The 24,504-nt window shown below is 45.2% G+C and overlaps 1 protein-coding gene and 1 pseudogene across 1 annotated transcript; one reads left to right on the top strand and one right to left on the bottom strand.

Moving 5' to 3' along the window:
• The window catches only part of LOC149326869 (arylsulfatase B-like), a 109,885-nt pseudogene that overhangs the window by 49,745 nt on the left and 35,636 nt on the right, over positions 1-24,504 (bottom strand).
• On the top strand, positions 492-13,942 carry LOC149326870 (uncharacterized). The gene is made up of 6 exons (XM_089563763.1): positions 492-694; positions 2,086-2,295; positions 7,016-7,090; positions 9,335-9,421; positions 11,121-11,368; positions 13,481-13,942. The coding sequence occupies exons 2-6, from the start codon at positions 2,262-2,264 to the stop codon at positions 13,655-13,657; spliced, it is 621 nt and encodes a 206-aa protein (XP_089419889.1). The 5' UTR covers positions 492-694; positions 2,086-2,261; the 3' UTR covers positions 13,658-13,942.

Genomic DNA, 24,504 nt, shown 5'->3' on the forward strand with positions numbered 1-24,504 from the left:
TGCGATCGTTTCCTGCCGCCTTGATCCAAGCTTGAAGACGTAGATGCGACCGGCCGTTGTGAAATACCGAGATCTTGCAAGATCTCACGGTATTCTTTTTCAACGATACGGTACTTGCGTTGCTTTGCATTCATGGCGAAATGCAGAAGCTTTGCGGTGAAAGACGAGGACCGCAACAGCCGCACAAAGGGACAGCAGACAGGCAGTACGACCAACACCTCCACACCACAAAAGAAAAACAAGCGCGAGCACTCGCGGTACAGTGAATTCCAGCCACTGTACTCGCGGCATGACTCGCGGGCAGGGTTGCCGTTGGGAACATTTTAAAAGGAGCCAAAACTTGAGCTGAAAGTAGTCAAAAGTAGCCATGCCATTCCATCTTTGTTTTGCTCATTAATAAATTGAAGTGTAAAAAAATTGATAAAAATTATTCTTGGCGGTGTTGTCAACACAAGCTTCAAAGAAATTTTCCGAAACTAAACGTGTATTTATCCACCGCTTTACGCATAAACGTAGGCATCCGCTCTCGTTCCCACGTGCGTTCCAAGCCAATCCCAATCCATAGCTGGTGGTCATTTCGTTTGGACGTTTGGCAGTGGCAGCGCGCGCTTGTGAATTTTTATTTCTTCAAGCTTTTTCAAGTTTGGTGGCGGCACGCGTGAGTCACCGAGGGGAACCAGAAGGCACTGCTTGCGTAAGTATACATTCTGTCCTTTTTTCCCTTTCATGTTAGTTGTCAGCTAATATTTACTTGTGAACTTGTCAAGAGTGAGGACAATGAGCACGCCTCGTGTGTTGCCCCTTTAGCTAACTTGTCTGTAGGCCTCTGTCAGCAGTTGTCTTTTGATTAACTCAGCGGCGCATTGCAAGGTGTAACTGCGTGTAAGGGTTGGGGTAATATGAAGTAACACACACGTACACGAAGGGAAGCGCTTCTGAATGTCGCGTGTGTTTGTGTGTTCCTTCATCAGGGTGAACGCACTATCCCGGCAAATCTTGTTGGCGCATTGCTTCTGAGAGGGTTTGTTTCTCACGGCACATCGTACATTTATGTACGTGTATAGATATTATGATCATGATCGCAATGACAGTCGTCACGTGGTTACGGCGCTCGGCTGCTGACTCGAAATACGCGGGTTCGATCCCGGCTGCGGCGGTCGAATTTCGATGGAAACGAAATTCTGGAGGCCCGTGTACTGTGCGCGATATCGGTGCACTCTAAAGAACCCCAGGTGGTCGAAATTTCCGGAGCCGTTCTCTGCGGCGCCCCCCATGACCAACCAGTTGCCACGTGCGATGCAGTTGAGTGTTTTTCATCGCCAATTTTTGCTTTTGTGAGGCTAATCGCTTGGTTCAGGCATGCATGTCAGACGTCATAGAGTCGCAGCCTGCATGCCTTGTGCTTGATTGACAAATGCTTCCATGGCAGTGTTGACATTGTTGCGTTGCGAGTCTCCGTGCGATGAGAGAAATGTGACAAGAACAGGATGAATGAACACAATTCTTCTGTACTGCCAGAAGTAATGCTGCTCCTGCCAGTGATCGGTTACAGAAAAAAAATTGAGAGTACTTTTTATTTATGTGTGTCCCTTCCCGCTACTCAGAGCCTTGTATTACGAAGTCTAGATCAGTGTGACTCTACATATAGCGAGTGCTAGTTTCGAGCTCGCTAATTGAACGCGCTTGTTTTCTCTCTTCCTCATTTGGTCAATCTTGCGTTTTACTGGTTTCTTTTTTCATCACTATGCTCCTGGTAGATTGCACTCAGTTTGATGGTCAATGCAGTGAAGTTGCACGCCACTATTGCTGGATGTTATTTGGTTCACATGACAGCAGGCACAGAAATATTGTTTAAATAAGTCCCAAATTGCAGGCGCTCGTGACACTTGTAACTCTCAACTCATGAAAGTTCAGAAGTGCGTTGCGAAGTAGAACGAGATGGTTGTAAGAGTACCTGTCAGTTGTCATGGTAGTGTGAAGTTTTCGGCACCCAAACAGGCAAGTGCCAGTAGAGTATGGCACAGACAGTGTCTGGTAAAAATCCTTGTTTCCCCATTAATCTTTTGTCGCGTTTCCTCTGTGCAGCATGTCAAAACCATTCGCTGTGGTGAAGTTTCCTCTTGAGGATGACTGCCTTGCAGTCATTCCTGTCGGATGGCTCACAGAGACAAAATTAAGAGTGCTACTGGCCTGTGGCCAGGAGCTCGGAGGTGACGCGGCTCGCAAAAGCTGAGGCCAAGCCAGCTCTCGGAGGGGAGTGGATGCGTTGCCCAGTGGTCGTCGTTACCACTTGCCGTAAGTAGTCTTATTGCAGACATAATGATGGTAGCTTCATCAGCGATTGTAAAGGCCTCTTTGCTAGATTCTCTGAGTCTGCACCTCTGCATGGCTAAATTACAACTAAGAAGTCATGTTGATAGCCACCGCTTAGCCAGCTGTCAAAAAGAGGAGCAGAATGAACTGTTAGCTATTGCACTTGTAAGCTGATGAACTACTTCTGAAACTCATTAGTGCTTTGTTTTTGAAGACCTGTAGTTCCCAGAATTAGTGCTGAACTCAGTATGCTTAATAATATTTTGTACAGAAAGGTTTAGTATGGTAATTTTTTTTTGCATTATGAAACATTGTTTTGGCACACAAAAAGCACAGACGAGGAAAGAGCACACAATACAAGTGCCAGACATCAATTGATGCTTTGCGTTGTGTGCTCTTTCCTCATCCATGTTTGTTGTGCACTGAGACAGTGTTTCATAATGCAAATTCAGAACCAATTCATCCAGCTGTTTACATTTAGTTCAGTTTGAATTGTAAGCCTGCCGCAGTGGCTGAGTGGTCCATGCTGCTGAGCCAAGGGCCCAGGTTACATCCTGTCTGTGGTGAAATGGAGCAGTGCAGAATGCGCTTGTGCTCTGTAATATCAGTGCATGTTAAACAACCCCATGTGGTCTAAATTAATCTGGAGTCTTCCGCTACGTCATCCTTCATAGCTTAAAGCTGTTAAATCCTAGAAATCAGAATCACACTTTTAATTGTAAATAAAACAATGCCTCTGCCACATGAGTGTTTCACAGGCTTTCAAACTGATGGTCTGTTGGCCTGAGTGCTGCTATACAGGCAGCTGAACGGGCATCAAGTCAGCAAAGCAGCCCAGAACAGCGTTTACATGCAGTAGTTCTGCGCACTCTCAAATGGCAGTGTTGTGGTTAGGTGCTGAGGAATGAAGCCACAGCAGTATTATTAGTGAAATTGGAAAAAAAATCCCGGTGCACTTGAAGGGGCTATGACAGGGTCATTCGACATATTGGTAAACTGGTTTTTGAGGAAAGGCAGTTTTGCGCTTCTGGGAATAATATGAAAGTCTGATTCCACTCCTGGAAGTATTAGTACGTGGGGCGCTTTATTTAAAAAAAAAATGCGATAGAAATCGTGATCGGGAAGCTGTTCCCACTGCGAGTGGCCACCATATTGAACTGCTCATGTGATGTCACAATAGATGGCAGAGCGTTATCTGCAATGCAGGCTACACTGTCAAAGGACATGTCTCCTTCCTTTTGTGCATAAATGAAGTAGTGGTCCTACCTCATGCGGGATTGTCTTGAACGTGTTACTCTGCTAAAATGATAAACTTAATGTATGTTTCTATTGGCATAGTTAAGGCATGGTTGCACTCGGTGGGCTGGGCGGTATAGGCCTTAGCTGATTGATGCACCAATCTTTCACATTATACCGGTGACGATACCAGCGCAACCAGTGATCGCCTAAAGCCTGCGACCGATGAAACCAGCCGGCGGATGGTCACTCGATCTGTCTTCGGCAGACCAGAGGCTGAGTCGGCGCTGCTTGTGGGCAACAAATTTGGAGCCTTTATTTAATGCAAATGGTCACCAAGCATGCTTCTGGATTAAACAATTTAAAATTAAGTACTAGTCATATCGAATAAAGCATGTACATGTAATAAGCGGGAAGCGGAGATCCTCTAATATCCCAATGTTGGAAGTCACATCCTTGACGCTTCTTGCAGCACTGTTACAGTGTGTGAACAAATAAAGCTACGACTGGTGAGAAACAGAAGAGAACATTTTTGGTAATGTGAACTTACCTTGCGTCTCATCCTGTACAAATGAGCAATATACAGCCACTTGTACACTAGCTTTGTAAACAAACACGCTGGGGTGTACGTACTTGCAATTTACGAATCGGTGCATTCCTGCAGGAATCTTGAAGCACTCATTAATTGTATACACGAGTGATTTGCTTAACAAGCACTGAGAAAAGCGAGTGGAACCTCGGGATCCTGTCACTGCCGCACAATCGGCTGTGGGTGAAGTGAAATGGAGACAGCAGTGGCTGTTGGTCAGTGTGGGCAGTGAAGCTTTTGGATCACTTCGGGATCTACCGTGGTAGGACTGGGGTGGCAGCGCCGCGTGCTTTCGTGTGCCGGCCATCATTTCCCATGCTCTGGTAATGGTCACACTGACCATGGTTTTACAAAAGGGCTTTACCAGCCGAAAAAAATTAGTGTGTTTGACTAACATGTGCGCACACACATGCAGCTTCTCGAGCATCGGCACAGAAACAGCCTTATTTGGGATCGTAGGAGGTTTTGAGTTATTGCAGGTCAGTTGCCTTGTCTTGAAAGGCACTGCCGTTTTAGGTGATTTGCTGTCGCAGTTTGTAGTGCTCTGGGAATACTAATACCGCTGGTGTTTCAGTCTTCTGCAATGCCGAGTATGAAAGTAATGCACTTTAAACCAGACTGACACAATCTTTAAATCATTGTAGAAGCTAAAGTTTGGTACTTGCATTAAAATTTGGGAGGGTAATCTTTGTTCACGTTTTTCTACTGTGAACATATCATGCATGAGAGCATGCTTTGGTGCCGCTCGAAACAATGCTAACAACCTTGTACAATGCTCGAGGGCCCTTGAAATCTCGCTAAAGAGTTCCACACTGCTTTGACTCTATAGACTATATACTCAATGGCCATTAAAACTTCCGTTGTAGCAGCGCTCAGCGCGAGGTGATAGACTATCAGTTTGAGAGCCTTCGAAATGCCCGTCTGACAGGGATGTAAGATGCCTGTGTCATTGCCACACTGCACCTTGGCCTTATATATGCTGTTTGCTACCTGGAAATTACAAATGCCAGAAAGCAAGCATATTTAAACTACGTGCATAATGGCGTGACTTGCAGTGTGACCTGTTTGTCCTGAAATGTGCCAAATAATTGGTTGGAATATAAAACACAGTAAACTGCGATATAAAATGAGCTGGAGCATTTCCTTGTCTATTCTAACAATCAGGCTGCTCTAAGATGTTCATCCTGAAATACCAGCATGATACACTCACATTATTTTTGTGTGTGTGTGTAGTGTGGTGTCAATGGATCCCAGCAATGTGAGAAATGTTGCTTTATTTCATATGAAGTAGAATTTTCATGTAGATTGCTCAAGAGTTTGGTTTTTGATTTGTAATTTTTCATTTTCATTTATTGGTTTTGTTTGGCCAGTACAGAGACTGCAAACAAGGGAGAGCAAGCTAAAGGCGCCTAGTAGCGCCTGACAGAGGCCTGCCCTCCCCATGTAAAAAACAAAAAACAAAGTGGCACTTGGCAATGGTACAAAGTTTCCATAAGTAACAGAAACAAGAAAAACAGCGGATATATTGACAACGAAACAGAGATCAGGCATGCATAGAGCTAAGCACAACAAAACTAAGATCAAAACATAACAGACAAAAACTGATTAGGTAAAAACACACCACAAATAGCTATAACAAAAATATTCATGAACAGTTTTCCTAAATCTGACCTCGGACATATTTTGTAGTGACAATTCTGTTAAATATGGATAGGCGTTTAATGTATGAGGAATTATGTGAGTTAGTTTTTGGAACCCATAGTTTGTACAGGATTTTGATGCTTGGTATTGAGGGTGCCTAAGACTGTATGCTGTTTGGGCAATTAAATATGTGCTCTCGAAAGTCTGCCAGTTTCCTTTCATAAGGTTTCTGATATAAACAGCAAGCTTCTTGTGGTAAGTGGCCGTGATGGTTAGCAGTCTATGGTTGAGGAAGGAAGGACCTGTGCTCTCACTGTAATGTAAGTTATAAATCGCTCGTACAGCTCTTTTTTGTAAAGTAAGTACTTTCACAAGATTGGTTGAGGTAGTCGTTCCCCAGATCAACAAACAATATTGTACATGCGAAAAGACTAGAGAGAAATAAATTTGTAGTTTGAATTTTCGAGGCAGTATTGTGCGAAATTTATTTAGGATACCAACAGAGCGAGCCATTTTAGTGCTAACGTAGTTTACGTGATCTGTCCAGAGTAAATGTTCTTCAGAAATGACTCCAAGGAACATTGTAGAGCTGACACGAGTTATAGGAGCTTGCTCGAAGTGAATTTGGAAGTTGTTCGGAACTTCCTTATTTTTGGCTCTAAACAGTATGTACTTTGTTTTCCTGACATTAAGTTCTAACCTATTTGATTTTAACCAAACAGACAATTGGGATAACCAACTATTGGAGGCTGCTTGCAAAATATTACTATCTTGCCCTGAAAAAAATACGTTAGTATCGTCTGCATAGATTATAATGTTGTCTGCTGGACGAAGGTTGACGATATCATTAATATATAATAAGAACAACGTTGGTCCTAGAACGGAGCCCTGTGGCACACCAGACACAATCTGACCGATCCCAGATGAAATACCGTTAATGATAGTTGTTTGAGATCGGTTGTCAAGGTAGCTAGCAAATAAGGTTAAAGGAACGCCGCGTATTCCATAACACCGCATTTTTTCAAGCAATATCTTATGGTTAACCGAGTCAAACGCTTTCCTCATATCAAGGAATATGCCAACTGTTAGCAGTTTATTTTCTATGTTTTCAAAAACAAAACAACTGAGGCCGCCTTCTTTGATTAAGGCGGCCTCAGTTGTTTTGTTTTTTTTTGAAATCCGTACTGTTGCTTGGAGATGACATGGTTTTTGTCGAGATATTGAGAATGTTTGCAGGATCCTACAAGAGCGCCGAAAAAAAGGTGCGGCGCTACGAGTTCACTTCAGCCCTAGAAAGCTCGGCAGTTTCTGGTAATTGAAATTCTCATATTTCTTTATTGATGAGAAATTATTTTGCATACTCAACAAGACGTTCATGTGCAATTATTTTTAGGAAATAAGGGCCACAACGATGTTGTACAGCTGCCGTCACCACGTACGACATGAATTCTCATTTGTTAAGCCGCCGCGGTGGCTCAGTGGTTACGGCGCTCGGCTGCTGACCCGAAAGACGCGGGTTCGATCCCGGCCAAGGCGGTCGAATTTTGATGGAGGCGAAATTCTAGAGGCCCGTGTACTGTGCGATGTCAGTGCACGTTGAAGAACCCCAGGTGGTCGAAATTTCCGGAGCCCTTCACTACGGCGTCCCTCATAGCCTGAGTCGTCTTTGGATGTTAACCGCCTTAAAACTAAAACACCATTTCTCATTTCTATTTAATGTAAGGTCGACATTGTGTTAGTTTTGATTGGGGATTTATGGTAGTATGCTTGCAAAATCTGGGAAAAAAAACTCCACCGTAGCTAATTGCACTTGCAGAGAAATAGAACGTGTTCAGACTTGGCATCAGCTTTTTACATTTGCCATGCTCTCAGATCAGCAGTGAATCTGCCAGTAACCATTTCGTGGCAAACTCTCTTACCCACGTTAACAGTACTGCGAACAGGTTTCTATTCACATGACATATATTCCGCTCTCTGTTTTTGGTTTCGCCATGACAGTTTCTTTTATGTCCTTAAATGTACCGTATTTTCCGGTGTATAAGACGCACCCGCCATATATGCAGGCTGTAATTGAAAAAGTTGCTATATAAGACGCACCCTTATATAAGACGCACCCCAGTTTACCCAGTTGGGCTAGTGAGGATCAATTAAACACGCTTGTGCGACCATCATGAAATTCACCGTACTTGTGAGAAATTCTTAAGCAACGCTAAGTGGTCGAAAAAGGCAACACTCACACCATTCCTGCCCACGTTTTAGAAAAAAGAAAGAAAAACGTAAAAACTCTCCCATATGTCCATAAGAACATTTTATTTCTACTTAAAACCTTGGAAGTCTTCACCTTCGGATGCGCTATCAAAAAGTTCGCCCATTTCTGGTGGCAACGCGACTGAAATATTCTGTTCGCACTACGTACATGGAGCAAACAAAATGGGAAAGGGTGGCTAAAATAAGAACGCCGGCTTGTCCTGGCTTGTCATGACAATGGTGAGAAGCGTGATTGTTGTCATCTTTTGGCATTTCACATTACTTTTGCTTGGGGCCTCCGAAACGGTGGTGTGTTTGTGATCCCGGAAGTCGTCATCCCCGTCGTTTCATGATAAAGTTCACCTAAAAAAAGTTGCGCACGGTGGTCCCTGTATTGAAGTATTAACCGTGTTACAACCGCATCATTGGTAGTGATATTTTTTCGGTAAAGAAAGCTTGAAAATGAACCTGAGTAATTTCTGAACTCTCTAAAAAAAACGAAAAATTCGCATATAAGACGCACCCTTGTATAGGACGCACCAGCAAGATTTTTGAAAAAAAGCCGCGTCTTATACACCGGAAAATACGGTACCAATGCACCATGCTGGTGCATGAGAAATGTAATTATTGAAGTACTATAGACACATATTTAAAAAATTGAAAACTGATTTTTCAGGAAAGAAAGTGGTGCAGTAATTCTCTCGCATTTCGGTGGACATTCATAAGGGAAGGGATAAAGGAGGGAGTGTGAGAAGAAAGGAAGAAAGAGGTGCCGCAGCGCCCTGGGGTAATTTCAGCCGACTGGGGATCTTTAACATGTACTGACATCGCACAGCACACGGGCGCCTTTTGCATTTCGCCTCCATCGAAACGCGCCGCCGCAGTCGGATCACAACGTTCTTTTATGTGTCATAGGTATCTGCATGATGTGACATTGTTTGTCACGTCAACTACTTGTCATGGAGGTGTCGGTTTTGGTGGGTTTTGAATTATGAAGTCTTTGTACAGCCTGTGATTGAAACCAAATTAAAATATCTTTTCGGCCAAAGGAAGTGTTACTATTGCCTGGGGGGCATCTCTATATAACCAGGAATTTGTTTCTGAACTTCGTAATTTTGTGTCTATTGTGTTTTAAGATCACCTGTATGCAAAACAGCCTGGCCATGCAACTGTTCTGTCCCTTCTCCAAAAATATCCTGAAGTAGCATTTCTGCATTCAATTAGGATAGAAATGTGACATTGTAGTTGTACACAGTAGTGTGTTCTGTACTTCCTGGATTGCCATCAATGACACATGTTCATCTTCAGCCCCACTGAATCACGCTGGGGAGAGCGTGAGCGAAAACAGTGCGCCACCCAGCGAGCTGGAGGAGTCGACAGCTGGGACTGTTGATGGTGAGATTTTCACTTTGTTTACTTTTGTGCAAAAAGAGAAATGCAAGCCAAACATGGGGACACAGTGAGAGGAGAGGACAAATGCTGCTTGTCCCATCTTTTCACTGTGTTCCTTTCTTTTAATTACACTCCTATTTTGTCTAGTATCAAGTCACACGACAAGATGTAGAAGCTAGATCTGCTTTGTCTTATAGAAAAACAGCAAATTTTAAATTTCTCATTGTACCTGCTGCTGCCGAGCAGCAGTCAACAGGCCCAGAAAGATCTAGAGAATATACTTATTCAGGAAGATATTTGCATGGAGTTCTCGTCAGTGGCTCTTGCAATGGTGCTAGGAGCACATTTCTAGTTTCAAACTATGTGCTTTGAAAGGGGTCACTCTGAAAATCATCACATGTATTTCTCAAAAACGATTGTATTGAACTGAAGTGGTACTGGAATTTACAACCTAGTACTTCCATTGCTTTCTCTTGTGATTCATAGTGGACTGGTTGTTGTGCGCCCTTCCCAAGAGCTGTATGTTGTGCTTTTGTTGGGTTCTTTTGGATCCTGGCATTTCTGTTGCCTCTCTCTGCCTACATCACCACCAGGAAGCCACTCCTACAAATTGCACTCTACACAGTAGTCCCATGTTCTGTGCATTTGTTTCCTTACCAGCATAATTTGGTCGCTTCCAGAGGCACACAGGTCAGCAAGGCCCATATTGTAATTTTTCATTGTCTTTCAAAGTATTTTAAAAGTTTATTGGTTGGAAGTGAGTGCAGTGCCTTGGATGCAGCGAAATGTGCTGAAAAAAATTAATTGCAATATCACAAAGCTCCCATAAAGGGTGCTGAAGGAGATATGCAGCCAATAATAGTGGCATGCTCTGAAGGAGGACCTCTTGCTTAGGAAAGAACTGAACAGCCTAACTGCCTTGTGGAGCACATCAGCTGGCTCCTAGTCTTGTCTTGCCTGCAGCAAAATCGATGCGTGGTAAGAGATAAATGTGACCTTGTTTTATTTCTCAACGGTTTGGCACCTCCTGTGCCTAGCAAGAAACGTTTGGTCCACCTCTTTGTTGCATTTCGCTTGTCAGCTAAGGGCTATAATTTCATAAGGGCTATCTTTGTTGCAGTTTTAATGCATTGATCCCTGCCAGCACTTGCAGTTAGAACAGATGTCTACCTCCAGCATTTTGGCCAATGTGGGTGTTGCCGTAAGCAATACTTTCCAAATGGTGCAATGCTATATTAAGGGCACAGGCCTGCTCTCCTTTCTGGTTTCTATTAGCACATGCTTCTCATGACACTGGAAGAATCCATTTGCGACTAACTGCTGCCATCTCTGCCATGGTGCAATAGCAGTGGAAATGCCCATGAACCAATGTAAAAATTGGCGAAGCTCATAGACTGAGAAGTCCTTTACACAACAAGGCTGCAGGTTCTGTGCTAGCTATCACACATAGAGCAGCTCCATTTCACCTAGGTGTTTGTCAGTGCATGGTGACATTTATGGCATTTAAATTAGGCTAGCAAGGAATAGAACATGAATTAGAAGTGTCTTGGAGGATAAAATTGGTGGAAGTTTAGGAGCATAGTACAGAGTGTGTTGCTGCCTACTGTTAGCCTCATATTGTTCTTTATTGTACCTCAGTGCGCAAATGATATTATTGCGCCCAGGTTAACCCTGCTCTCACTGAAATTGTTGATTGCTTCAGTTTCAGCTACCCTGCTGAAGCTGATGCGCCTGGTGCTGGAGGTCCGACAGCAGCAGCGCGACTTAATGCAGCGGTTACAAAGGCTGGAGGATCACGTGCTGCTGCGGTCAGACCGGCAGCTGGAGCAGAGGACTCGGCCAGTGTCCCCCTCGCCACCGCCTCCCACCCTTGCACTGCCCGCATTCTCCCCCGAGCAGTTGGACACTGCGGAAGCTGCCGTCCAGGACGACAGCGTGGCTGCTGGACTGGTGATTTAATGTTTCTGATAATTTGTGTCTGGAAAAAATGAATGCCTACTAACGAATTGCATGCCTAATGTAATTCCGAGGTTTGTGAAGAAATGTTGAGCTCCAAGAGTATTTGCATGCCGTGCTCTGTGAATAACATGCTCTTCATAGATATAATTCCTACTGTTGTGCTGGAGTGTGCTGTCACAGTGTGTTTTGTTAATGTAAATGTCCTGTTCATGAAAGTTGCTTGCTGATATACACACTGGCTGTTTCAGTGAACATTTTCAGGAATTCCTAAGAATAGGGAGTTCAAAATAGAAGAAATATTTGCAGGTACACACGCACAGTTATGCAGTAAATTATGTCCACCACTGCTGAGAGATCGTTCCTCCAAAAAAAAAAATTGTTTTCCCATATCGAACTTGCGCTTCTTTAGGAATTTTTGAGAGTGTTCACTGGAACGCCCTGTCGATTCCTTGTGTGGTGAGATTTACTGTTGGAAGCAAAAGTGGTACGCAATGCCCAGCCGGTAGCAGAGCTTGCAAAAACTGCATCACGTGTCGGGACAGCTGTTAGGGGACTCTCTTTATCTGCTCTTTGGGTCCTATCAATTTGTTGGGCTCAGTAGCAGTGCTGAACATGTGGTGCTCGCAATATTGCTTACGGCAAGTGCCAGTTGTCACATCATGTTTCAGCCACGCAATGCAAAGAAAATGCCACCTGCGAGACTGCTGTCGCATCAGAGCGTTTAGGCGAGAAGGAGCGCTAAACAGCAAACAAAGCTACTGATGCTGGTTCTGTGCGAAGCATTGCACCTGTCACATCTTGTAGTAGCTTGGTATTTGGCGGTGCAGTCACAGGCTTTTTTGGGGCAGTTGCTCTCAGATGGTGTCACTCAATGTCATTCGATGTAGTTTTCCAGAGCTCTGCCGGTGGCCGGTCGTTGCATAACAGACTTGGTTCCAACAAATTTTTTTTCTCAGTCAAATATTTCTGTGATTACATTATTGTTTTACATCGATCAACAGCAAAAAAAAATCCCCTATGCTTTTGTTGCCTGTGGCTGCCTTTCTTCGTATGTGTCTCATAACGAGCCCCTCATTTTCCTTACATTTGTCATTTATTGTTGTGCTGTTTTAATTTAGTTCAGCAGTGGACTTTGTAGCTAACATTAAGGATGTTGTAAGGTCTGTTTTACAGGAAGCTGAGCTTTCGGTTAATATACTGTTGCATGAACTGCTGTGAACACAGCTGGAAGTTGGTCCTCTCTCAGCGCGTCTTTAATTTCGGCTAGGTTTCCCAAATAATGGGGCAGCTTTAACCCACCTCTTCCCTGTCTTTTGCTCACATTATGCACATTTCATTACTTAATCTGCTGCCAAAAACAAGCAACATCGTTTAATTAAATGTGGTTGCTAAGCACGCAGCTTTACTCAGGTGCTTGGGGATTTAAATAAGCGCCCTTTGTATAGCATTAATTAGACTGCTCAATTTCAGGGTAGTGAGCCCCGCCATGGTGGCTCAGTGGTTAGGGCACTCGACTGCTGAACCCAAAGACTCAGGTTCAAACCCAGCCGTGATGGCCAGTTTTCCATGGAGGCGAAAAGCAAGGCGCCCGTGTGCAGTGTGATGTCAGTGGCGCATGTTAAAGACCCCACGTGGTCGAAACTTCCGGAGCCCTCCACTATGGTGTCCCTCATCATAGCCTGAGTCACTTTGGAACTTTAAGTTCTACAAACCAAATCAATTTTAGCGTAACGGCTGTGCAGAGAAAACACATCCAGCACATAGATATCTGCAAAAAGCATTATAGTTATAATATAATAATGTCCAAGATGCAAAGCATAATGGGTAGGAGTTGGCCACCTTTGCTTAATCGCTAAAGTTTCCCTGCTCTTAGTAAACTGGGAAAAAAAAGAATGTCCATATTGGTGGTGGTGCTTTCTGCTGGTAGCAACTAGTCAAGCTATTGTATCATACAGAAATTATGCATTATGATTGTAGGTACTCGCATGGGCTGTTGACAGGTAGTCACACAATTGCCTTAGCTATTCGATTCTGTTAAACTAAATGAAATTATAATTGATGTTTGTGCCTAATAGCTTGTGCACCTGTGGTGTTTCTTTTCAGCGAAAGCAGCTGGTCCACCTGGGGAGCAAGGGCCTGAGGGAGGTAGGCTCCAACATAATGACCGCCATCATGGGGTTGGCTGTACAGAGGATGTACAGCCTCCATGGCCGCAAGGGCAAGTGGTCATTTATTGCCCTGAAGTTATGCAAGGTGGCAACAAGTATGTTGTTGCAGTAGCTTTTAACTGAATTTTAAAAGATGAGTGGAAGAACATGCACCAGGTTCTGCTGCGCTTTGTTTTCTTTTCTTCTTTTCAGTTGATACTTTACCAGTTTTCTTTTTCATTACAGGTGAATATTTTGTTACTGTTTTTATGGGGGTAGTCATCTGCAGTTTTCTTCCATGTGCATCTGAAGATATATGAGTCAGCAGATGCCTTTCAAAGAAAGCCCTCCCATCAGTCACATCCATCTCTTGTCATGGATCGTAGTCGTGCCTTGTATCTGCCAGCCATTTGTGCTCCCATATGTTAGTAGTGCAAAGTGGTCGACCGTCATGTCGCAGCAGCTTTATACAGTTGGTTAGAAGAGCTTTCAGGTGGATTTTCCCCTCAAGTTGTATTTGGATACTGTAGTCCTTTCATTCTGGCACGCACTTTGAGTTAACATGTACTTGTGGCCTTTTCTGTTTTCTCTGTTGCTGAAATAATCTTGATTTCTGTGAACGAGCAAACTTTTTCTGCTGGCCTAAAATGAACGCTTATCTTATGCAGATGCCATCTGTGAGAAGACGGGGGCGGATGTGGTGGAAGCGCAGGGGTTTATTAGGAAGTGGTTGCCAGGTTCGGTGGACCGTGGCGGCGGACGCAAAAGGCGTTTTGCCGAAGCGTTTCTGCCAAGTACCGCTGCCGGCCTGGCAACCACTGCGAGCCCCTGTGCTTCAGCCCCCAGCACAGTGCCCTCCCTTCCCCAAGCGGCCCCCACCTCCCAGAAATCCTCCTCCTGTGCGGCCCTGGCTCCTTCCCAAGGTCCCGCCTCCTGCGCGGCCCTCGCTGCCTCGCAGGACTCGCGCAACCGCGCGTCCCCAGCCACGGTGCCTAATTATTTAATAAATTGTTTCTCAGTTGGATTCTTTCATTGCCTCATTTTGTTGTGCATGTGTATAGAAGAGATGATTGCAGCTTTGCAATGCCAAAACCCATGGCTTTCCCAATGCGAACATTAACTGGAATGTGAATATTCGCTGAACTGGAAATGCAATGGTGGCATAAACTTCGGGCAAGCGTTAGCAGAAAGGCTGAACAGTGGCCTAATTGTGGTATGTCAAGCCGGTGTTGGTAGAGCGGCTGAAAGTGGGTACAATAGCGGCATGAATGTCGGTTCAGTGTTGGTAGAGCGGCTGAACATTGGTCTGATAGTGGCATGAATGTCGGTTCAGTGTTGGTAGAGCGGCTGAACAGTGGTCTGAGAGTGGCATGAATGTCGGTTCAGTGTTGGTAGAGCGGCTGAACAGTGGTCTGAGAGTGGCATGAATGTCGGTTCAGTGTTGGTAGAGCGGCTGAACAGTGGTCTGATAGTGGCATGAATGTCGGTTCAGTGTTGGTCCGAACATCAGGCCAAGGTTGGAAAAAGTAACTTTTTGCCCCAATGCCGACGTCGGTACGACTTTCGAGCCGATTTTGACCAGCATTATGCCAGCGTCGGTCCATTGTTGGTGTGCTGCTTGGGTAAAGCCGCTCTACCTGTTCCGCAAGCCATCTAGGTACAATGTGATTTCTGTAAACGTTGGACAATGATGAAAGAACCTACTGACCGAAAAGATGTTAACTTGATTGATTGATTGATTGATTGATTGATTGATTGATTGATTGATTGATTGATTGATTGAGCTTCTGATGTTGAGGTTTCGGGCACCGCTGTACACTGTAGAACTAAAATGCTATTTTTTTATTGATTAAAGTAATGGTTATTTTCTGACCTCGTAAAAAGCTACTCCGAAGAAGAAAAAACGAGACCTCCGACACCATCGCACTTTTTCGACAATCGATATATCATCTCTATGCCGGAGCAAGCGTGAAACGTCTCCAAAGGTACAACTCAGCAAACGATTCCAATCATCACTATCCTGTTTAGTCTTTACGACTGTGAGCTTTACGTCAGGCGTGGTTCTGACCTACATGTTGTAGAAGCCACTGCAATAGGAGTAAAGAGCGTAACGAAATATAGTTGCGGGTGTGCACGGCTGAACACTGCCTGCTGAATTCAAGCTACGGCGCTTTGAGTGAAACGGTCTCTTCGCAAGCACGCATGTCCAGGTTCTCAAAAACAACTCCTATTTGTCACTGCGGACACCATGAAAGATACCATATTTTGCTAAATATTTTTCTGTAGCAGGTGAGTTCGGAACACACGTTAGATGCTAACCTTTTACAGGATTCTATTGTTTCTTTTTTCTCTTTGTTTGGATGCGCTGTGTTTTTTCCTTCAATTCCCGAACATATGACGTATGTTAGTAATTGTTTGCCCAGTTTTACTGTGTGTAAGAACACCATGCTTCGCAACAAAGCTAGAGGCAGAAGACTGAGTGTGTAGTGCTTTTGGTTACTTTCATGCCAGATACATATGCCGTGAACTACCATCCTTGCCGATGGAACTCACCGATTGACAAACGTTCACTTATACTGGTCTTTGCCGCCCATTACACCGTCGTCTGCAGAAAGAGGGTAAATATCGAAATGCAGATGTGCATAAGGGACATGCACTTACTTTCCCCACAGCGTAGTTGCGGTACCCAAGCTTGCGCAGCTGCTCAGCCATGGTCAGAACGGTGGTGTTCATGCCCCCTTCCTCAGCGACATAGAAAACATCATGCTGAAGACCTGCACAAATAAAGCGTGTATTAAGGAACACGCAATGTTTTGCCAAGTGGCTTGCGTACGTTGAACCTAATTCGGATCAAAGCACTTGCGGTAAGTGCTTTCGTGCACTACATCTGCGACTTAAACTACATCCCAGCCGAGGCGAATGAAAGTTGCAAGGTTTAATAATAATAATAATCTTATTCTTTACTCGTGCCTACACGTATGAAAAGGAGTCGAGGGAAAAAGCCAGAAATCTTGACAAGCCCTCGACCCTTGGTATACAGATATCGGCAAGCAGGGTTTTTCATTTCAAAGAGTTATTTCCTGGCACGGTACAAGTGAAGTTCACAAAGAAAATATTACCTACGTATACAAAAATAACATTAAGACAAACTATTTAAAGCGGACAAATGTAGTTCGTTTTTTTTTATTCTAGCATCCCTAGAATCCCTCTCAGCTACCTGGGTGAAGGCAAAGTCCAGTTTTGTGAAACAGGGGGGAAAAACTGTACTGGGCGACATTCTTGTTCATCATGCATCCAACACACTATACACTTTACTGACGAGCGCGGTGAATATACGGCATAAAACTAAAAAGGTGCACTTCTCGCGTTTATAGGTTTTCTTGGCAGTGACCACAAGGCTACAGAGGTGCAGCGTCCTTGGCTAAGGTCACTACTCCAAACTGTTCGGCCGCGCGACGGTCTTCCTGGCACCCTAATTTTTTCGTTGCAGGTTAATTCCACCGCTGGGCAGCTGGCGTCATCTAAGGACGCTTTTTGTAACTGGATGGGCCTAGCAAAACTACCATAATCAGGAAACCGCTTTTCCCCTGGAGTTTAAACTCCGAAAGTTTGCACTAGATTAAGAATTATACCTTTATAACGAATATTACAAAATACAATATGTATTTAAAGAAAACTATTTAGGAAGACAGGAAGTCAATCTGCAACGTAACTTCACCTTTGTCGATAAGCTTTGTCAAAATTCTGTACGCGTTCGCATAAACCAAAGCCGTTCAAAACTTTTGGTTCATACTTTAAGCTGTAAGACACAAAGAGTTGCACTCATTGCCGAATATGAGACTTGCACGACATATGAGCCAACCTCGTGAGTATATTGTTTGCAGCACTATAAAATTTCTGCATACCCGCGTGATTCAAGACTTCCTTTCTACAGCAGCGCTACATTTCTTACGCAATCGTCGGGCTCAGTCCTCTCTTCTAGTGGAGCTTTTAGTGGAGAAACAGGAAAACGTTGTTGTTTGGAAGGTCAGGGTTGCTTCAGTTTGGCAGACGACAGCAAGTCAAAATTGCAGAGAGTCCACCTGTTCTATGACATCGAAGGAGTGTGCATTGTCGCGAAGAATAGAGTGGAAGCGCTCAGCTTGACAAGTGATTTTTTTTTGCTCTATCATACAAAGCTTCCGTAGAGTGCCACGCCGCCTGCACCCTCAAAGCAGACATCTTGGTTAATGCTGTCTGGGGATCAGTCCGTGAACTTGCATAAGCTCGTAAGCAATGAAAAAAAAAAATCATTAAAAGTACCTTAAACTCGGAGACAGCAAGATATTTTAAAACAAGTAATTTTTAGTTTGCAAACAGTTGAAGCTTTCCGCCCGGACATAATTTAAAAAGGATTAAAGGTAAATGAACGCGAAAAAAATTTCTGCAGCGGAACTACCCTCCGAATTCTCCAAGGAGTACCAGTTAAAATGTGCCAATTGCTTGCTCAAAAATTATTCTCGATTGGATTAAAAGCGATTAAAACGCAAAAAGCATTATTCTGGGCGTCTCGATGCATTTGCTATAATTTATTGTAGTGGGGAATGAAACTATCGGACGGCACTGTTATGGAGGGTCGCTCAATTGTTGGCATGACGTGCAAATAGGACGGACCTTCCATCATTATGATCTGATCCATCAACAGGTTAACTGCGCACCAATACTTATCAGAATTTCCTTTCAGACGGACGATAGTGTAATAAACAAAAATAGAATTTAGCTTGATTTATCGGGGTCCCTTCAGCTTCTCAGGCTGTTTGCTACCGGGCTAACGCCTGTCACTTGCTGGAAGTGTAAAAGAGCGAAAAGGGCGTTTTTTTTTACGTTCTATTCGTCTCTTATATCATGGTTTCTTCACGCTAGTACCAAGTATACTATTGAGCATCGAAGAATGCTTGAACATGGCATAAAAAATTGTTTCAATGTCAGTTTTCAAAACAATACCATAAAAAAATCAAGAAAAAAAATAGGATAAAATTAAAAGTTTCTTACCAAGGCATTGCAGTTAGCTCTTCTATAATTGCGTCGGTTCTTCACTCCTCTACTGAACTCGCACACGTGAGCGTTATTAAAGAATGAAAGGAGAGATGCCACACAAGAGATGCACAATCAGCACAGGCGGTAAAAATGAAGTGCAGAGTGTTGGAAAAGTGGCATGTTATACTAGTCGACTGCATCCTAAATGTGAGGTCGAAAATGTGGAGAACAAGTATAAAAATTCTGTCGTCTCCGCAGTAAACATCGAGCAGTGGTTTAATGCCAGGGCCATGTTTTAATAGGATAAAAAGTTTCCAAAGGCAGGGATGAAAATACAGGCCGATAAAAACACACCAGTGTTGGATGCTCAAGAATGACAGAAGCCTGCACTATTTTCAGATCACTGCTATTGTATGCGTACCGGGAGGATGTTTTTAGAGGATGAAAAGAATACGGCTCCTCGGCCCGCAGGTATGCTACACTGTAAACTGAAACAGAAAATGCACTTGAAAAAAAATGGTGCTGTGGTCATACGGGAAAGCTGCTCTATTTAGAAGGCTGCTGGGCCATGAATATGACTCTGTCAGAGATCACAGTGTGTGTCGTTTGTTAGAGAGAGAGAGAGAGAGAGGGAAAGGCAGGGATGTTAACCAGAAAGGATTCCGGTTGGCTACCCTGCACAGGGGAAGGGAATGAGGGGAATTAAAGAGGAAAGAGAGAAGTAACGGGAAATAATCACAGTCTGTCAATCAAGGCAGTCGCTCTCAAAAAGCGAAAGAGTGCCTTGTAAGCCTTGATGGCAGTTGAGTGTTGTGGCCACGGACCGAGGATCTTGGCCTCTGTGAAAGGGCGAGGGTCCAGGCGGTCCAAAGCACATCGCAGCTTATGTCTTTCGGCTACAAAGGCAGGGCACTCACACAAGATATGGGTCATTGTCTCATCACAGGCGCAGTTCACACAAGAAGGGCTGTCGGACATCGCGATCCGGAAAGCATACTTATTCGTGAAGGCAACACCGAGCCATAGACGACACAGTAGTGTTGCTTCACGACGCGCTACATTACACGGAAGAGGGAGGCGCAGTCCAGGGTCCAAAGTCCTGAGGCGACGGTTGCACAACTCACCAGAGTTCCACGCTGAAAGTGTGAGCTCCAGCCTCAAAGAACGAAGCCCACACGCTGCGTCAGCTCTCGTTACGGGGATATTAACGGGGATTCCATCATTGTGGGCAGAACGGGCAGCTTCGTCAGCCTGGTGATTGCCATGAATGCCGCAGTGGCCCGGCAGCCACTGGAAAATTATGTTATGTCCTTTCAATGTGGCGTCATGGTAGAGCTTGCGGATTTCGGCAAGAGTTGTTCGTGTGACCCACGGCGTAGTGCAGTTTGCAGGCCTTGAAGGGCTGCTTTAGAGTCGGTGAAAACTGTCCAGTCATCTGCAGATTCCTGACTAATGAACTGAACTGAAGCCCGTAGGGCAGCTAGTTCTGCACCAGTTGAAGAGGTGACATAAGCAGTCTTCACCTTCATTAAAATAGACCTGGCCGGTATTATCACAGACCCAGCAGAGCTTGTTGAAGTCACTGAGCCATCTGTGTAGACATGTATGCGGTGTTTATGGTTAAAATGCAAATGATGTAGTGTCAGTTGCTTGAGAGCAGGCAATGATAAATCACATTTCTTATTAATTCCAGGAATAGATAGGTGCACCCGGGGTTCATGGAGACTCCATACGGGTGAGCATGATCTTGATGGGTGGGCGAACTGCGAAGGAAGATAGGCACGGTGAGCTTGAATTGCATTTGCAAATGCAGTATGTGGTCTGAGTACGGGAAGAGCTGCAAGATGATGACTCGGAACTCGCGTGAGGTGCCGAATGTGTGTTCTCATGGTTTCAACAGCAATGTATGAAGTAACAGGATGCTCCCCAGCGACAAGAATAGTGGCTGCCGTTGAGGCACATTTAGGTAGCCCAAGGCAGATTCGTAGAGCTTGCGCTTGAACACTTTGAAGTGTCTGAAGGTTTGTCTTTCTGATATTGTTTAAAATGGGAAAGCTATACCGCATGTATCCCAGGAACAGCGAACGGTACAGTTGAAGCATCGAGCGTACAGATGCACCCCAGGACTTTCCCCCGAGGAAGGAGAGAATATGAACAATCGCTGTCAGTTTCTTTCGCATGTCGTAAAGATGGGGACTCCACGAGAGGTTCCTATCGATAACAACGCCAAGGAAGCGATGGTTTTTCTCATAGGGAATGGCGTTGCCATTAATATATATGGGGTAACTTGTCATTTTTTTTCGCGTGAACGCCACGAGGGAACACTTCTCGGTTGAAATATTTAGGCCCTGCTGACGAAGGTATAACGTCAGTATCGTTGCCGCTTTTTGTAGTCTCGCACGAACTTGGGGACGGGTCACGCTTGATGCCCAAATACAGATATCATCGGCGTATATTGAGATCTGGACTGATTGTGGCAATGAGTCAACCAGGCCGACGAGAGCTATGTTGAAAAGAGTTGGGCTCAGCACTCCACCCTGCGGGACTCCGCGCGAATTTAGATGCGAAGAGGTTGGTCCGTCTTCAGTCTGGACAAAACACGACCTCCCTGACAAATAGCTGCGTATCCAGCTGAACATGCGGCCTCCAATCTGAGCAGCTTCTAATGCGTCCAAAATGGCCTGATGCGTTACGTTGTCGTAGGCGCCCTTGATGTCCAAGAGTAGTGCCGCAGTCAATCTTTTCAAGTTTTTTTGGTGCTGGACGGACGATACAAGGTCAACCACATTGTCAATGGAAGAGCGGCCACGTCGAAACCCAGACATAAATGCAGGGTAAATTTGGTATCGCTCCAGGTACCATTCCACGCGTGTTAACAGCATTCTTTCCATGACTTTCCCGACACTGCTGGAGAGTGCAATTGGTCGGTATGCTGAAATGTTGAGTGGTGATTTTCCCGGTTTAAGGAGTGGTACGAGACGACTGGTCTTCCATGCATTAGGAACTATGCCCTCGCACCAGGACTTGTTGCATGTGTCCAGAAGAACCCGTCGAGCCTCTTGGCCAAGGTTGGCGAGCGCGGAGTATGTCACACCATCGGGCCCCGGCGATGACGACCTTCTGCAACAAGCCAGCGCAGCGTCAAGTTCCTCCATGGAGAACAAGTTATCCATTCGTGAATCCCGCGAGGGTGGAACATCACTGCAGTGCAGCGTTGTGAATGGGTTCGGCTGGCCTGTTATCCTTGCGCAAAATTCTTCGGTTACCGCGACCTCGCTGCGTCTTTGGTGGAGCGCGAGGGATTTAAACGGGTGGCGCTGTTGAGGGGACGTACGAAGGCCACGGATCACATTCCAAACGCGTGACAAAGGCTTTCGTGGGTCAAGTGTCTCGCAAAATGTTCTCCAACGTTGTGTCTGCAGGGCTTGAATTCTGCGCTGGATTTTCTTCTGCAGGCGTCTTGCATCTCTGAGGTCTAAGCGCGACTTTGTGCGTCGGTATCTGCGCTCTGCCCTGCGCCGTAGTGCCCGCAGTTGTTGTAATTCAATATGAAAGTCGGTGTACTTTGCGACGGGGTTGTAGCAACACGTTGCGCTCTCCATGACCTCCTTAATTTTTTGTTCAAGACCTGTCGAGAATCCTTCCATGCATGCATCCTCCATACGCGCTTTAAAAACTGTCCAATCAATGCGCTGCTTACGTGTGGCAGAACGGGACGTGCAATGGCCGGTAAAAATCAGGTAGGTTGGGATGTGGTCACTTCCATGGGTTTCTACATCCAAAAACCATTGGACGTTGTTGGTTAGGCATCGCGAAACGAAAGTCAAATCTAGGCAGCTGCTATAGGTCACCCCTCGAATATACGTCGGGGTTCCGTCATTTAGGCACTGGAGGTCGTGGTCAGAGGCGAAGGAGACGAGTTTCCTTCCACTAAGGTTCATCCTAACGCCTCCCCACATGGTGTGGTGAGCATTGAAGTCACCTATAATCACCCATGGACCGGAGGTGGCTTGCATTAAATCACTCAACCTTTTTTCGTCAAAGCGGCTTGACGGCGCCATGTACACAGCCAAAAGCGTAAACGTGAGGTCACGGCTCTTCACTGTGAGGCAAACATACTGGTTGTCATTGTGTGGGGGAACCGAATGATGCACATATGTAAGTTCACGTCGAATGTAGACGATGACTTTGCTGGTTCTGTTGCGCGTGGGGGAAGTAAAAGCTTCATAACCGGATAATCGCAAAATGTTGGGTAGATTCGGTTCACAGATAACAAGAATGGGGAAGCGGTTTTCATAAACATAATTTCGAATATCTGAAATCCGGGACTGGAGCCCGCGGGCATTCCACTCAAAAATAAAAGCTTGCTTGACTTTCTTCGTAAAAGATTGTTCCGGGGGAGCCATGGTGCCTTCTAATGAAGAGCTGCAAGAACTGGCTGTAGCGCGTCCAGTACTTGCAGTGCGTTGTGTGCTGCTGGCGTGCGCAAGCCGGACAGCAGAGCACGCATAACATTCATCAGTGACGTTAGCATTGCAATCACTTGTGTATCTTGGCCGTGGTCGGAATCGTGCCTTTTGCCCGGATCAGTGCCCTTCTAACGTTACCGAAAGGTACTGAAACAAAAGAATAAAACGAACGCTACACGTCCTTCTTTCCTAGAGTGGCGCGGACAATGGAGCCACGTGGCTAGCAATATGTTTGCAGCGTGAGTCGACAAAGCGAGCGCTTTCAGAGCTCGGACAGTACACGTAGCATTTCTAGTTCAAAACAGGTTTACTATACCCCACTTTTAAACCATGTGAACTAGGTTGATTTCGCCACTGCGCAATGAATATCTTATGAACAAAGCGAGTGCAGCTGACGTAATGTTCACTAAGAGGTAGTTATAAGCTTTTCACCTTCATATAACGAAAGTGGCCTTTCTGTTGTCATATAATTTTAAAATTCACAACGATGCGTCGAGTCTTAGTCCACAAAACGTTTCGAAACGGAGCGCCCCGCTCTTTCGAGTGCGCGGGAAGCGATAGACTACGTAGTTCAGAGCAGGAAATATTTTTTCTACCATGCGTTTCTATTTTTCTTTAATGCTGGTAGCTCAGGAAAGGCTCGATTGTTACGAAGCGATAGGTATTTGTATTCGGCCAACGGGATAGCACATACAAATCCCGAGTTTCTAGCTATAACACCATCTGCCATTTCATGATCTACTGGCTAATGGCCTTGTCGATTGCTTCTGAGAGCACTTGTTTGTTTTTTTGAGCGGAGCTCTTAGGGGCTCGTTTCTGCGTTTCACGGCCTCGCCATCGCCGTTGTCCGTTGTTACTAGCAGCGGAAACCCTTTAAGCTCGAAAGCAATGGAGCGGAAGCTTGGAAAGAAGAAAGTGATAGCGCAACCTCCTCCCCTCCTTAGCAACCGGCGCGCCAATGGGGGACGCAGCTGTGCATAGCAACCGTGACTTCACACAGTAGCGGTAGAACGAGCGTGCGCGCGTCGGCGGTTTCAGCTACACCGCCGCTACTTTGCCAGACGTCTCGTTGGAGTCTAGTGAGTGAGACGCATGGATGTCAAGCGGCCCAGTGATTCCGCGCCAAGCGGTTCGGGAAAGTGGCAGTGGCTTGGGTGACCACAAGGCTTTCGCCAATCACACTTTAGAATTGCCAAAGTGTCTTCGGCATTTTTTTTTTTTCAGGAAAGGAAATGCGCAGTGTCTGTCTCTCACTGCTGCGAAACCAATAGAGCGGGGGCTTGGAAAGCAGAGGGTAAAATTTATCAGTTGGTTTTTGAGGAAAGGAAACGCGCAGTATCTGTCTCACACATCTCGGCGGCCACATGAACCTGAGGGAATGCGCATAACTGCCCTCATAACACTGGACACCTCAATCGGGCTTTAAGCTACGTGGCGGTAGTGACAGATGTGCGCTGCATGCTTTGGCATTGACAACGTTGGGCTAGAAACGCTG

This window comes from Amblyomma mixtum, chromosome 10, assembly GCF_055824585.1.
Source record: "Amblyomma mixtum isolate Tamu chromosome 10, ASM5582458v1, whole genome shotgun sequence".
Lineage (NCBI taxonomy): Eukaryota > Metazoa > Arthropoda > Arachnida > Ixodida > Ixodidae > Amblyomma > Amblyomma mixtum.

Bases quoted from the DNA above. Each gene is read 5' to 3' on its own strand.
- LOC149326870 (XM_089563763.1), top strand. From the start codon at position 2,262: ATGCGTTGCCCAGTGGTCGTCGTTACCACTTGCC. The intron at 9,422-11,120 runs GTGAGATTTTCA...TGATTGCTTCAG, and splicing joins GACAGCTGGGACTGTTGATG to TTTCAGCTACCCTGCTGAAG. The intron at 11,369-13,480 runs GTGATTTAATGT...GTTTCTTTTCAG, and splicing joins ACAGCGTGGCTGCTGGACTG to CGAAAGCAGCTGGTCCACCT.